The sequence below is a fragment of the Elephas maximus genome, chromosome 12, assembly GCF_024166365.1.
Source record: "Elephas maximus indicus isolate mEleMax1 chromosome 12, mEleMax1 primary haplotype, whole genome shotgun sequence".
NCBI classification, from domain to species: Eukaryota; Metazoa; Chordata; class Mammalia; order Proboscidea; family Elephantidae; genus Elephas; species Elephas maximus.
In genome coordinates, this window is record NC_064830.1 from 3,415,751 (window position 1) to 3,431,264 (window position 15,514).

The window sequence follows — 15,514 nt, forward strand, 5'->3', positions numbered from 1 at the left end:
AACCCATTAATACAAGCTCCAGAACAACACATATGAAAACTATGCATATTTAACAAATTATTTCCATTTAAACTACCCTTTTAAAGTCTGTAATATTCATTGATAATAAAGATTTATTATCCAAATATTAAGAATTCTTGTTTTATCTGTTTCAAAAGACCTTGTAAACATTTGGATCAAAACCAACTATTGCTGAAGACTGTAAATATTTTGTAGAAACAAAAAAATATCAATAATTCTGTTTTGCACATAAACCCATTGCCGTCGAGTCGATTATGACTCATAGCTAACCTGTAGGAAAGAGTAGAACTGCCCCATACAGTTTCCGAGTAGCAGATGGCGGATTCAAACTGCTGACCTTTTGGTTAGTAGCCATAGCACTTACCCACTGTGCCACTAAGGCCCTGTTTTGCACATAAAAATATCATATATAAATGTCACGTATGATGCTGTTAAGGCAAAATAATCCTATTATAGTGAAATGGAAGAAATTCTCACAACATCAACATGTTATCATTGAAACAGCTGTCCAGCGTGTCAAAAACGGTTAAACATTTGAATACTAGCCAACATGTGGGCAGTTTGAACCCACTTGGAGGCACCTCAGAAGACAAGCCTGGTGACCTGTTTCTGAAAGGTCACAGCCTTGAAAACCCTACGGAGTGATTAATTCACCTGTGCACGTGAAGCCACCGTGTGCCGGATAAGACTCAATGCCAGCTAACAATAAAAACAACAAATCATTGAAATTATCCTCTAAATCAAGTTACTGGTTTTTCAGAAAGGGTAATCCGGATATGTTTCATTCTTGCCGAAATAAAACCTCCTGGAAAAAAAAAAAAAAAGGAAAATGCATTGAAAGTAGATATTGCTTTTCATATCAGTGAGGAAATACTGAGTCTAATAAATGTTGAAGGAGAAAATGTCATGGCTGACTTATTTCAAACTGATTACAGCAGGGAATTTGTAAACCTACAGTTTTCCCCAAATACACACTGCCTATCTTCTAAAGGTCACCCACAGAGAAGGGATATTGCTACTGAGGAATTTCTACCAGAACTCAGTCTGTATAACAACACATTCCTAATTGTTATGGAACTAAAAACATATGTCGCTTCTCTGAAGGCCTACAGTGGTTAGGGTTACTCTAAAAAATGATCCAGCTGAAACATGTCTTTGGGTCTCTACAGAAATATGTATGAACAATAAAATCATGTAAGTTTGAAAAAATAAGAATTTGTTCAAATGGGTCTTATTTTAGAAGATTTAATCCAAAGATCATTAAACTAAATTTTAATTTACAAAATGAACTTCTATATTAAGCTTTAATATCCTAGCTAAGCCATAGCTCTGGTTCTCTAGGGGAGGCTTAAGTTTTCATGTGTAAAACCTGTGAATTTGGTCTTTTTACTGCAGGGAAATTGCCACCAGATGGTGTTTGAACAAAAGGCTCATGGTTCGAACCATATGGCTTCCCATGTGTACGTTTGCTTGGGTATATTTTTTTAGTTTGCTTTGTGGTGCTAGATATCTGACTATTTAAAGAAAAACAAAAAGGTCCTCGTTTTTGTTTACAAAGCTCTTTCACATGAGCTCCTTTCACTAGCTCATTGTACCATATTGTCGTTCTAAGATGCCATCTAATTGATTCTGACTCATAGTGACCCCATGTACAACAGAAAAAAACACTGCCTGGTCCTGAATGTGCCATCCTCACAAACATTGCTGTCTGAGTCCATTGTTACAGCCACTGTGTCAATCCATCACATTGAGGGTCTTCCTCTTTTTTGCTGATCTTCCACTTTACCATGCAAGATGTCCTCCAAGACTGATCCCTCCTGGTAACATTTCTAAAGCATGTGAGACAAAGTCTTGCTATCCTCACTTCTAAGGAGCATTCTGGCTGTATTTCTTCCAAGACAGATTTGCTCGTTCTTCTGGCAGTTAATGGTATATTCAATATTCTTCACCAACACCATAATTCAAAGGCATCAATTCTTCTCCGATCTTCCTTATTCATTGTCCAGCTGTTGCATGCATATGAGGCGATTGAAAATACTATGGCTTAGGTCAGGTACACCTTAGTCCTCAAAGTGACATCTTTGCCTTTTAACACTTTAAAGAGGTCTTTCGCAGCAGATTCGCCCAGTGCAGTGTATTACTGCAGCACAGAGCGGGAAAAGGAGCGTAGGTTCTGGACTCAAGTCGGGCACAATTCTGGCCTTAGCTTTCTTACCTAATATTATCACCTCATGGACTGCTTGTATGGAATAAGTTTTAAAACATATGTAAATGATACATAGAGTTTCTAAAATAATATTGTATGTCTGTGTCATCATCATTATAACAATTATTCTTACTTAGCAATTCATTTCTAACTATTTCTGATTATTCTACCAGGATAAAACGTGTCTCCACTAATTTGTCTATACCAAAAAAACAAGCCCATTGCCATCCAGTTGATTTCGACTCATTCCTACAGGGTCGCTATGAGTTGGAATTTTTCTATGGCCTTCATTGTCATAGAAGCGGTTGCTTGTACTTCCTTCGCACCCTTTTTTGCTTCCTTCAGTGTAGCACCTGGTCTAGCTGTGTAGCTTGCTCCAAATAAATTTATGTTCAATATTAATTAACAATCATAAGATTTGTCTTCAAAGAGCAGGATAATTTAACGGGAGAAGCTTATTATTTCTTGCCCTGCCTACCTCGTAGGGATCTTGGAGGATCTAATGAGATGTTGTAAATCTACATGCTTTAAAAAAAAAAAAAAGTTATTTAAAAAGTGTGCATTAATATAGTTTACACATTTTAAATAAAAACTCATTCAATGTCTTTTAAAAACTGTCTAATTTGCATCTGATCATCTGCTTACATAATTTTACATTTTCTTTGGTATTAGTTAATGTGTAATGAATCTTTCTATTGAATATTTTCAGTTTTGATTTTATCTCCAAGATTTTGACTAAAATTTAATATATTCATTAACATCTAAGGCATATGTCTCTCGAGCTTCGAAAAGATGTAATCCAATAGAATTAGATTTAAAGTGATATTAATCCCAGAAATTCCTCCATTTTGAAAACGTTCCTCTGAGGAACTGGGTATACTGCTTAAAGAAGATTGACTTCAATGACCCTTTCCCCCTTTAAAGCTTCACTTTTCAGATAAATTAATTATTCATGTCGCTGATAGACTAGATAATTGGGAGTTATGATGCTTATTGTTTGGTTTGTCGCCAAGCTTTTTCCGTCACATTATCCCGTTAAAAGTCTTTGTTTCAGAAATTCAGCCATATTTTGCATGTAATCTCTCATCACTTTTCTGTCATTTCCTGCCATCTGCAGTCCACTCAGCCTTGTCTAATTCGTTTTGTGCTCTCACAGCGTTCCAACTAAGTATGCTGTCCTGGTTAGGGGGATACTTTGGCATTATCTTTAAAGAAACCCAGAGCTGTTTTGGAGCAGCAAATAAGGAGGAGCAAAGAGGAATCAATGCCTTCCAATTATGGTGCTGGCAAAGAACATTGCATATACCATGAACTGCCAGGAGAACCAATAAGTCTGTCTTGGAAGAAGTACATCCCGAATGCTCCTTGGAAGTGAGAATGGTGTTATATGTTATGCTGGAAAAACAAACAAACTACAGAGACAGTGAAAAGATCAGTCATTGCTAGTTATGGGGTAGAATTTATGAACGGACACAATACAGGACGTATTTAGAGCAGTGAAACATTCTGTATGATGCTGTAATGGTAGGTGCATGATACGTATTTGTCACAACCCATAGGATGGTACAGCACAAATTGTGAACCCCAATGTAAACTATGGACTTTAGCAAATAATGATGTATCAATGCCGATTCATCAGTTGTAGCAGCTGTACTTCAGGAGTGGACAATGTCACCAACGGGGAAACAGTGTGCAGGGGGAAGGGAGCATATAGGAACCCTGTGCTTTCTGAGAAATTTTTCTGTAAACCTAATGCCGCTCTAAAAAATAAATCCTAGCAAACTTCTCAAAAATCAATTTAAAAGAAATAAAAATCTGTAAGAAATATAGATTAACCAATTTGTAATGGTTAAATTCTTTCTAAGGGTAAAATCATTTAATCTGTTAAGAGTTCTATTTAGTGAAGGTAATATCACCCCAATTTCATCCTAATTCAGCAATAGAAGCCAAATCTTGTTCTAATTTTTGGTGGGTTTTTTTTTTTTTTTTGTATGCATAGTTTTAATCAGATGATAAAGGAGTTCAATATCTACCTAGGTGTATAGTTTTTAAATCTCATGCAGTCATTTAAAAGATATGTGAAAACATGTATATCTGCAGGTATGCTTTTCAACTGCAGGTAGGAAAATCTCCAGTTCAAACTGGCATAAACTGTATGAAGTGTATTAATTATACAAAAGAATGTTCAAAGATACCATGATTCTAGTGTTGGTCAATGTTCTGACGCAATACCGTTATCACAGGTCTAGGTTTTTGCTGTATCTCTTCTATTCCATCCAGGGAGTTGCCTCTACCCTGTGACTATAGCAACATGGCCCCAGCAGTCCCACATTGCTCATCCAGACACAGGTCCAGAGTGAAAAAGGACATGGTCTCTATTAGGAAACAAGACAGCTTCCCCAGAAGCTCTCCTATAGATCTCCTCTCATGCCCCGTGGACGTGAACGGGATCACACACCCATTATTGAATTAAATGCTGGGAAGAAAGAGGAGGCTACCATGGTTGACTTAGACAAGTCATACAGAGTGGAATGGATGTTGGAGTGGCAACCACTCTTTGTTGTTGTTGTTGTTAGGTGATATCAGGTCAATTCTGACTCATAGCAATCCCTTGTGACAGAGTACAACTGCCCCATAGGGTTTCCCAGTCTGTAATCTTTACCGAAGCAGGCTGCCAGGTGTTTTCTCCCTTGGAGTTGTTACGTGGATTCCAATTGGCTACCTTTCATTTAGCAGCCAAGCACTTAAGCCTTGCACCACCAGGGCTCCTTAACCACTCTATACGATAAGCAAATAACTCCAGAAATTATTCTGTGGTAGTGCAACATTTCATCTGAAGAAAAGACTCTTTGTGGAATAGATTTACAAACATGTTAACGTATTGGTATAAAGAGACCATTCCTTTTTTTTAGTTCAACGATAAGCGTGTTTAATGTTTATAATAGCTCTTGGATATATCTGTATAATAATCTCCATTGACATACATGAGGCATGAGTGAAGACTTTCTTTTGCATAAGTTTAGTCTTTATAAACATTTTTCTAATCATGCTTATTTGTAACCTGGCACACTGAATAAACAAGGTTTGTATTAAATTTTAGACGTCTGTAACACAGGTGAGAGTTCAAACCAAAGACATTGGCAGTCTTTTATGGGCAAGAAGTCTCTGAGTTTAAGGTATAAGAACAAAGATTCATTCTAATGTAGGTAAACAGCTTTCATTCTTAAAGAAATCACATTTTTAGTCATGATCATTTAAAAACCGAATCTGGCTAATCTAAATTTATTCTCCAGGTATCTTCTCAACGTGCACATGACATTATAATGTTGTTCTCTCTATTACAGTGAGTCAAGGAGGTGTTGCTTTGGTCTCTGACATGTGTCCAGATCCTGGAATTCCAGAAAATGGCAAGAGAGCAGGCTCTGACTTCAGGTATGCAGTAATTTAATGGCTTGCCAAGCACATTATTGTCTAGCACGAATACAGTTTTAGCTTATCAATTTTGTCTGTTTTGAACATTTGTTTTAATTGTTAATTGCTATTATAATTTTAATTTCGGAAACCCTGGTGGCCTAGTGGTTAAGTGCTATGGCTGCTAATCAAAGGGTCGGCAGTTCAAATCCACCGGGCACTCCTTGGAAACTCTGTGGGGGCAGTTCTACTCTGTCCTATAGGGTTGCTATGAGTCGGAATCGACTTGATGGCACTGGGTTCGGTTTCAGTTCGCGTATTATAATTTTATCCCTGGTGGCGCAGTGGTTAAGAGCTCGGCTGCTAACCAAAAATGTCAACAATTCAAATCCACCATCCACTTCTTAGAAATTCTACTCTGTCCTATAGGGTCGCTATGAGTCGGAATTGACTCAAGGGCAAAAGGTGTGGTTTTGGGTTATTATCATTGAAATTATTATGTAGCTATGCTATTTACAGAACACTGAAATATATCACATTTTAGTAAAAACTTCATGATACTCTAGACTGATGCCTTTCCCTATATGAGCCAAAATTAAAAATTTATAAAAATGTATATAATCAAAATTTCTCTCCACAGTTATTTTCTCTATTTTTAATCTGTTTTATTAATGCATTTTAATTAATGCTTAAGTGAAATGAGGCAAAAGTTTAATTATAGACTCATAATTGTTTCATGATATAAACTTTTAGAATGATAAATGTTAGTGGCAACCACTGCAATTTAATTTGGAAAATGTTGGGAATTACTTTACCAGGATTATAATGAACTCAAAGCTGATATCTAGTTGTTTCATTATTAACTCAATAGTGATTATAATAAGGATCCCTGGTGGCACAGCAGTTAAGCGCTCAACTGCTAACTGAAAGGTTTGAGATTTGAACGCACCAGCCGCTCTGTGGGAGAAAAGACCTGTAAAGATTATAGCCTAGGAAACCCTATGGGGCATTTCCACTCTGTCACATAGGGTCTCTGTCAGTCAATATCGACTTGACAGACACAACAACAGGGATTATAATGGTGCTATTACTTTGGATTTTTGCAATTAGTTCAGAGGTTAACATTAGCCACCTTGCAAGATGGGCACTGGTATTTAAGAGTTAGCTGCAAAATCAAAGAGTAAAGGGGAACCACATGTGTGTTTTTCCTCACCATTTATGACAGGAAACAAAAGAGGCATGTGTAGAGAATTCAGGCTACTGAGGTGAGCTAAGAAATGTAAGATGTTACTGCAGAGGGAAGAGGGAATGCTGTTCAACAAAATGGTGGAAACAATGATACGTTTTAAATGATTAGGAAAAGAATAAAATTTATAGCAACGAATTGGCTACAATGAGATTGGTAATTTATAAATGGTCTCTATACATTTTTTTAATATGCAGAAAAACAAACAAAAAATGCTTTTTAACATCACAATAAAATCTGTTCTGTTTTGGAATACACTGTTGAAATAGGAATCAGTTAAATATCACAAATTTTGAGTAACCTGTTAAAAAATCAGAGTTTTAGTTCACGTTGGTTCGCTAGAAGCAGAGCTTGAGGTGGGGATTCTTATTCAAATGATTTCTTGGGGGAATGCTCTCAGCAGAAGGGGAGTGGACGGAACACAATAAGGCTAGGGTAAAGGTAAGCTAGAAACTGATGTTAGCTGGAGACTGGCTTCAGTCTGATCCCTTGCAGAGTTGTGGAATGCAAACAGAACCAAAGACCTAGCCCACCTGTGGTGCTCCTTCCTGTATCTGTCAATCATCAGCTTCCTTCAGTTGACCCAGGGCAATTCTCCAGAGCATGTATTAACACTCAACAGTGGATGTGATAAGGTGGATACACCAGCTGGTTAGAGGGGTCTGGGGGACACAGTATCCACTACAGCTGTTAGGTACCATCTTAGCGACCCTGTGCACAACAGAATGAAACATTGCTGGGTCCCGCGCCATCCTCACAATCGTTGTTATGCTTGAGCCCATTGTTGCAGCCACTGTGTCTACTCATCTCGTTGAGGTTCTTCCTCTTTTTCACTAACACTCTACCAAGCATGATGTCCTTCTCCAGGGACTAGTCCCTCCTGATAGCATGTCCAAAGTATGTGAGATAAAGTCTTGCCATCCTTGCTTCTAATGAACATTCTGGCTGTAGTTCTTCCAAGACAGATGTCTTCATTCTTCTGGCAGTCAGTGGTATATTCAGTAGTCTTCTCCAACGCCATAATTCAAATGCACCAATTCTTCTTCAGTCTTCCTTATTTATTGTGCAGCTTTCACATGCATACGAGGTGATCAAACACATCATAGCTTGGGTCAGGCACACTTTAGTCCTTAAAGTGGCATCTTTGCTTTTTTAACATTTTAAAGAGGTCTTTTTTTTTCTGTAGCAGGTTTGCCCAATGCAAAGCATCTTTTGATTTCTTGACTGCTGCTTCCATGAGCATTGATTATGGATCCAAGTAAAATAAAATCCTTGACAACTTCAATCTTGTCTCTGTTATCATGATGCTGCTCATTGGTCCAGTCGTGAGGATTTTTGTTTTCTTTATGTTGAAATGTAGACCACATTGAAAGCTGTGGTCTTTGATCTTCATGAGTAAGAGCTCCAAGTCCTCTTCACTTTCAGCAAGCAAGGTTGTATCATCTGCATATCGCGGGTTGTTAATGAGTCTTCCCCAGTAGTATTTTGAGTGTCTTCCAATCTGCAAATCTCATCTTCTGGCGCTATATCAGATAATGTTCTGCTGCTATTCATAAGCTTTTCACTGGCTAATTTTTTCAGAAGTAGACCGGCAGATCTTTCTTGTTAGTCTGGGAGCTCTGCTGAAACCTGTCCACCAAGTATGACTTGGCTGGTATTTGAAATACCGGTGGCAAAGCTTTCAATATTACAGCAGCACACAAGCCACCACAGTGCAACAAAGTGACAGGCACATGGTGGTTGACCAAGAAAAATAGCTAATAAAAAAGTGTGCTGCTTTCAAATATATGAAATAGCAGTCATCTGGAAGCATTAAGGAATTTAATCTCTTCAGAAAAAAGCAAATAGATGATATTACCCATCGTTGTTAAAACCCAGATTGCTTTCTGTCCTATATATTCTCTCCTCATCTCAAAAATTACCTGCCCTATGTCCTCCTCACCCAGAGAAAAGTGAGATTCATGCCTTGAATTCAAAGAAACTTAGAAGTACCTCCATTAGAGGTTACAGTAACAAATCGTAATTACGTGTTTACATATATATATACACACCTCACTTGATTCAAGCTTTTCCAGGACAGGGATGGTGTCCTGTTCATTTCTGCTTCCTCAGTGACTGAGACAATGCCTGGCACAAAGAAGAAGCTCAATAGCTACACCTCAAATGTACTTTGTGTATTAGGTGGATTGCCCCTATTGTACTTTACCAGCCCTGAAATTCTTCCTAAGAATATAGACATTTTCTTGGTCTATTTTATAGAGCCCAACTCATCTTAGGCTATAGTTTTCTTTTAAAGCAGTGTGAGTTAAATTATTTCTGACAATACCAAAATGTTCAAATTATATTGCATGATAAAGGGAGCCAGAGAAACTGTTTAATCTTCAAAAGTTAATGGAGAATTTAGTAATATTCAGGGCCAGTATCCATTTATCACAAGGGCAATAATGAATTTTTATATGGAATGTTAGGTCAATGTCCTGGGATTTCCTCTATTTCATGGCAGCTATGAGAATTTATTTCAAAAGAAATACTGATTTCAGAAGAAGAGGTACAACAATGGGTTAAGCATTACCTCTGTGTTGATTTGGCCGGGGGTGAAGGCAGGCTGGACACAGGCGTGGCCAGTCACGGAAAAAATGTAGACCCTAATCTCAGATGAGGCTTTTAATCTTTGTCTTTCTCAGTTTCCTGGGGAGTCTCTACGCTGTTTACATGTCTCCAAGTTTGTGGCAGTTAAATAATACAAGAGATGGGGAAAATGATTTGAAAGATTAAATGTTCCATTAAATCAAATACTCATGTAAAATAATATTGTTTTTCTTGTATGTATGCATATGTATATACAGATGTGTATGTATATATCTATATATGTATATGTATATACACATAAAACTGTGATAAGTTAGTTCTAGTACTTTTTTGTAGTTTTTACAGAAGTTTCTCCATAGATAAGCCTGTCATCTGCAGATAAAGGCAGTTCTACTTTTTTTCTTTCTTTCTTTCCGATCTGAAGGCCTTTTATTTCTTTTTCTTGCCTGAATGCCCTGGCTAGAACCTATATTACCAGGCTTAATAGAAGTTGTATGAAGTGGTGAGACACCCTGGCCTTATTCCTGATCATAGGTGGAAAGCATTCTGGTTCTCACCATTTTATATGATATTAGCTGTAAGATCGTCATAGATGCCCTTTATCAGGCTGAGGCAGCGGCTTTGTATTTTTAATTTGTCATCAGTCGTCATCAGGAACGGGTATTTGATTTTGTCAAATGCTTTTCCTGCATCTTTTGAGAGTATCTGTTTTTTTTTTTTTTCTTAGTGTCTTAATATGACGACTGATTTTCAAAAGTTAAACCAACCCTGGATTGCTGGGATAATATTATTCCTTTATTATCCTTTAAAATCTATAATTATGTTATGGCTCTAATTCCTGATATTGGTAATTTTTGCTATTTTACCTAATTCATATGACTAGAGACATATCAGTCTTACTGATCTCAAAAAAAGAAAAAAAATCGATTTCACTGATTTTTAACTATTGGTTTTGTTTACCTTCAACTGATTTCTGTTCTGATCTTTATTATTTTCTCTTTTCTGCTTAATATGTGTTTTGTTTGCTCTTTGTGTTTTGATTTCTTAATACTGAAGCTGAAGCCAGTGATATAAAGATCATTAAATTTCACTCTAAGAACAGTTTTAACTACATCTCGTAAATTTTGTTAATATTGTTTTCATGTTAGTCAAGATAATTTCTAACTTCCCTTGTGATTACTTCTTTGATCCATGATTTATTTAGACGTTATTTAGTTTCCATATATTTGGGAATTTTTTAGGGATCTTTGTGATCATAAAATATACTTCCTATGCCTTGAATTATTTTAAATTTATTAAAAATTGTTTTGTGGCTTAGACTATGGTTTCTCATGGTAAATGTTCCACAGGCATTTGAAATGAATGACCATTGTGTTATTGTTGGGCAAAGTGTTTTAGAAATGTCTACTGGATCAAGCTGGTTGACACTGTTGTTCAAGCCTGTATTACCCTTATCAATTTTTTGACTTGTTCTATCTGTTATTGAAAGAATGGCGTTGAAATCTCCTACTGCAATCGTGGTTTCGTCCATTTCTCAATGTAGTTGTATCAGTTTTCACTTCTTGTATTTTGGAACTTTTTTTTTTAGCTGCATAAATGTTTAAGATCACTATGTCTACTTGATGAATTCATACTTCTGACATTATGAAATGACCCTTTTTTATCCTTTATTCTGAAACCATCTTTGTCTTAGTGTAGCCACTCCTGCCTTCTTTTTGATTAGTGTTAGTATGGCGACTTCGTATACACATTCTTATATATGCTTCTGCGGCCAATCTGTTGTAATGTGTTGTTTTAAGTATAAAGAAAAAACCCAGCCTCATATGTAGTTAAAAAAGGAAGAGTTAATTTAATAACTTTTCCCCAATAATTGGGTATATATTTTTCTTTGATATGATAACAAAAATTGACAAATAATGTTTTCTAAAAAATTAATTTGGAATGTAGAATATGAAACCATAGCAATAAACTATGCTATTTTACTTTAAAATCCATTGGCCAAGCTTCTACTTTGAATGATTCTTTTATACATAAATGATTTTGTAACTCATGCATTGGTCATTTGGCAAATATTGATTCATTAAGGTATAAGTTCTTCCAAAGGCTGACACATTTCATTATATATTATAATTAATATTAAAAAAAATCAGACTTGTTAATATCATCACTTATCTCATCAGAAAGTCTTTAAGTATTGGGAAACATTGGAAAACTGTCAAGCTTATGGTGGCAGATAGAAATTTTCCAAAATTCTAATTTTTTTCAACAGCTTGAGTTTTATCGTTGGCAACAAATTTTGTTCGTAATTTTCTCATTTCTGTATTTTTGAGAAATGTCTGACAAACACATAAATCTTAGCAATAATAGTTTGTCAGTCATTCTTTCAAGTAAAAAGATGTTCCAAAAAAAGTTAAAAAATAGGTATTTCAACTTTAGAACCAAATAATTGCACGTGTTTTTCCTCAAGGTCATTGTGCACTTCATTATGCACCAGAGATGTTTTATGTTTACAAGGGTCAAGATTACTAAAATTGATAATTTTTTACTGCCTCATCAATAGTTCTCTTCAGTGTCACTCCTTTTTTTCTTGCTAGTGTATGCTGCCATTTGTCTTTGTGTATACTCCATCAATTTTGCCTACGATTGTGTTTACGTCATCAGTGCAGATGGTAAACCAGTGAAAAAGACACACAGAAGAGTAGTATCATATTACTGTGAGGATAGTTTTGACCTTGCAGACCCTCTGAAAGGGTCTCACTACCCAGTCCAGGAATCTGTGGGCTACACTTTGGAAAAAGGTTCCCTAAGGATACAAGTTGATTCTATTCAACCTAAATGTTGTTGTTGGAGTTAAGAAGAGAAAGAACATATAAAGAAACACCCTATTCAGATAGTCGCTACACTGAATGTGATGTCTTCAAACACAAGTAGCTTTGTATTGTGTAAAAATTATGGGCATCAGATGTGCAAGACCTTTATTGTTTTCTGACTGCCCCAGATTGTTATCATCTATCTGGTGGTAGAGCCCAAGGCTGCCCATGTGTGAACTGGTAGACCAGCTATATGAAAGATACCTTGTGATCATTAAATGAAATGATAGGTGAATGGGCCTAGCAGATAATTTGTTCACTATAAATCTTGATGTTTTAAACAGGAGGATGTTCTTGTTTAAAGTCTTTTTGAGGCAGTTGTTAATGAAAGGCAATTCAGTTCCTTCCAAATTCTTATAATCCAAGCTAATGACTAACATATAATTCAAACTAATGACCAACATTGTCAAGATGAGTAGATTGAATTCATTTGATGTTAGCACTGTAATTATATGTAATTTGGCACAGTTTTTTTTGAAAATAATTCACTTTATTAGGTTGATAAACTATCCCTCATCTGATTTTATTTATATTAGTATCCTTCCTTTGGAAATTTCTTTTCCATAAAAAAAAAAATCTAAATATTAATTCCAGCATTATCTTTAAAGAACTCTAAATAAATGAAGCCTAAAATACAAAACTTTTTATTTGAATTCTGGTCAGTTCTGGTATAGTTTGCTTCACCATGAACCACTGTTTAAAAGACAAATTGTATTCTCTAGAAACAAACATGTATGATAAGATTAATGGAAAAATCCAGTTAGCAATATGTTAAGGAGGGGCAGGATAGCAATGAAGAGTTTATGGATGGTGTCTTAGTTCCTTAGTGCTGCTATAACAGAAATGCCACTGTGGCTGGTTTTAATGAACAGAAGTTTATTTTCTCATAGTTCAGGAGGCCAGAAGTCTGAATTCAGGGGGTAGCTGGCTGTAAGAGAAGTTTCTCCCTGTCTGCTCTGGGGGAAAACCCTTATCTCAGCTTCTCTAGCATTCTTCCTGGCATTCCTTGGAGATCTCCACGTGGCATCTACCTTTCCTCATTTGTGCTTGTTTCCTTCTGTGCCTAATCTGCTCCTTTTGTATCTCAGAAGCGATTAGTCTAAAACACACCCTACAACGATATGGGTTCACTAATATAATCAAGAAAAATTTATTCCCAAATGGAATTATAGCAACAAGTAGAAGGGTTAGTATTCCAACACATTTTTTTTTGGAGAGATGAGAGGAGGACACAATTCAACCCATAACAGATGGATACTGGAATCTATGTTCATCTATTCCCTATGCTAGATAGGATATGAACCCAATACCCAAACAGAGAGAATTATCCTCATTTTTACAAATGTGAAGGTTGAGGTTCATGATGTTAAGAAGATACTGCATCTAATCAGAGTCAGAGCTGGAACCTGAAGCTTCAAATACGCTGTTTATGTCAACAGTTTGTAATAAGGATAATTACAAGGACTGAATATTGTTATACCTCCAAGCAGGACCACTGGATAGCACTGTACAGTTTGTAGACTTCATAAAGCAGCCAGGTGAGGAGTCAAGATACAGCAGAAATTCAGCTTTGAGCCCACCATGCTAAATCACACATTTTAATGTGGGGTTGCTTATGCTAGCAGAAGGGCACCCTGTTTTAACTGATTATGACAAAGAGTGTCATTTTCTAATTACACAAAGCACACACACGGATTAGCAGCCACCATGCTACATGCTGCCAGACATTACAAGTTCTTTATGTTGTTAGCTGCAGCCGAATCAGTCCCCAAGTCATGGCAACCCCATGCATAAGGGATATGATGCTTGGGACCCACAGATTTTCATTGGATAATTTTTTGGAAATAGAGTACCAGTCCATTCTTCCATACGTTCTTTATACATAAATATTATTTCTGATCCTGAAATCTATCCTGTAAAATAATCTTTATCACATTTCATAGATGCTAAAACTGAATTTTGAGAGGTCTCTGATTTCTCTAAACCTTGGGCTCTCTCTGTTCCTATGGTCCTCTTTGCTTTTCTTCCACATGTATCCCTTCCCTTAATCTCCGTGATGGAAACTCCATTTAATACAGATCTGTTTTGACAAAAGCTGCTGTGCCTATTGCAAAACTCCCTCCTTCCCTCAGAGTGGCGGTAGCTACCCTTCAGTCTTCTGTATTTCTTCTTTGAATTCTTAGTCATGCTCCTAATAAAGTATTTTTGTCCTTCCTGCCACACCCTCCCCCTACCCGACCCCCAGATGTTCTTAGCTGACAATTCTCCATCAAGGTAAGTAAACCGGACTGATACAGAAACAAATGAGTAGCTCGGATAAGCAAATCTGAGAAGCACTGACAAATGCTCAGATCTTCAGTGGTTTTCCCCAGGAATTTTTTCTTTTCCCTTTTTTTTTTTTTCAAGATAGAATATATTATAAACCATCTCTGCTCTCCCCTGCCCACACCCAAACCAAACTTACTGCTGTCGAGTGGATTCTGACTCATAACAACCCTGTAGGGTTTCCAACATTGTGAATCGTTATGGAAGCAGACTGCCACATCTTTCTCCTGTGGGGCAGCTGGTGGACTCAAATCACCGGCCTTTTGGTTAGCAGCCAACAGCTTTAACCACTGTACCACCAGGCCTCCTTCTTGCCAACGCAACTGGCTTTTCCCAGCTGCTTTGTGTGTGCACCAAATGTTTACTTTTTTGTCACCACATTAGATTGTGAGGTCCTGAAGGAAAGGGGGCAGGCCTTATTAATTTTATTTCTCATTACTGTGCCCAACACATGGTAGATACTTTTTCTGTTAAATTGGATTAAATTGAACTAATAAGCCTATTCCTAGGGGTATATGATCATAGCCTCATTAATACTCTTAAATCAATTAATTTAACAACTGTGGTCAAAGAACAGATTAACAACTTTAAATTTGACCCAAGAAATTTGGTAATCGTAAGAGTGTGAGTTATGACTTAAAACCTATCTAATTTTCATTATTGGTATTTACAATCAAGGTTCATACTAACAACTTTTGTTCATATAACTCAGCACTTTTTTCTCCAAAGAATATCACATTTATGTTTCATTTTATTTTATACATTCACTTTAGGAAAGGTGTCAAATAAAATCATTTGCCATCAAATAAAGGTGACACTGAAGAACATAAGGGATAAATTACATAG

The 15,514-nt window shown here is 36.5% G+C and overlaps 1 protein-coding gene across 1 annotated transcript in view; it reads left to right on the forward strand.

Annotated features, from left to right (window-relative positions):
- The window catches only part of CSMD1 (CUB and Sushi multiple domains 1), a 2,087,969-nt gene that overhangs the window by 1,393,051 nt on the left and 679,404 nt on the right, over nt 1-15,514 (forward strand). Inside the window, exon 8 of the mRNA XM_049902971.1 lies at nt 5,572-5,659. Within this exon, the coding sequence (XP_049758928.1) occupies nt 5,572-5,659 (88 nt within the window). The remainder of the gene's footprint in view (nt 1-5,571; nt 5,660-15,514) is intronic.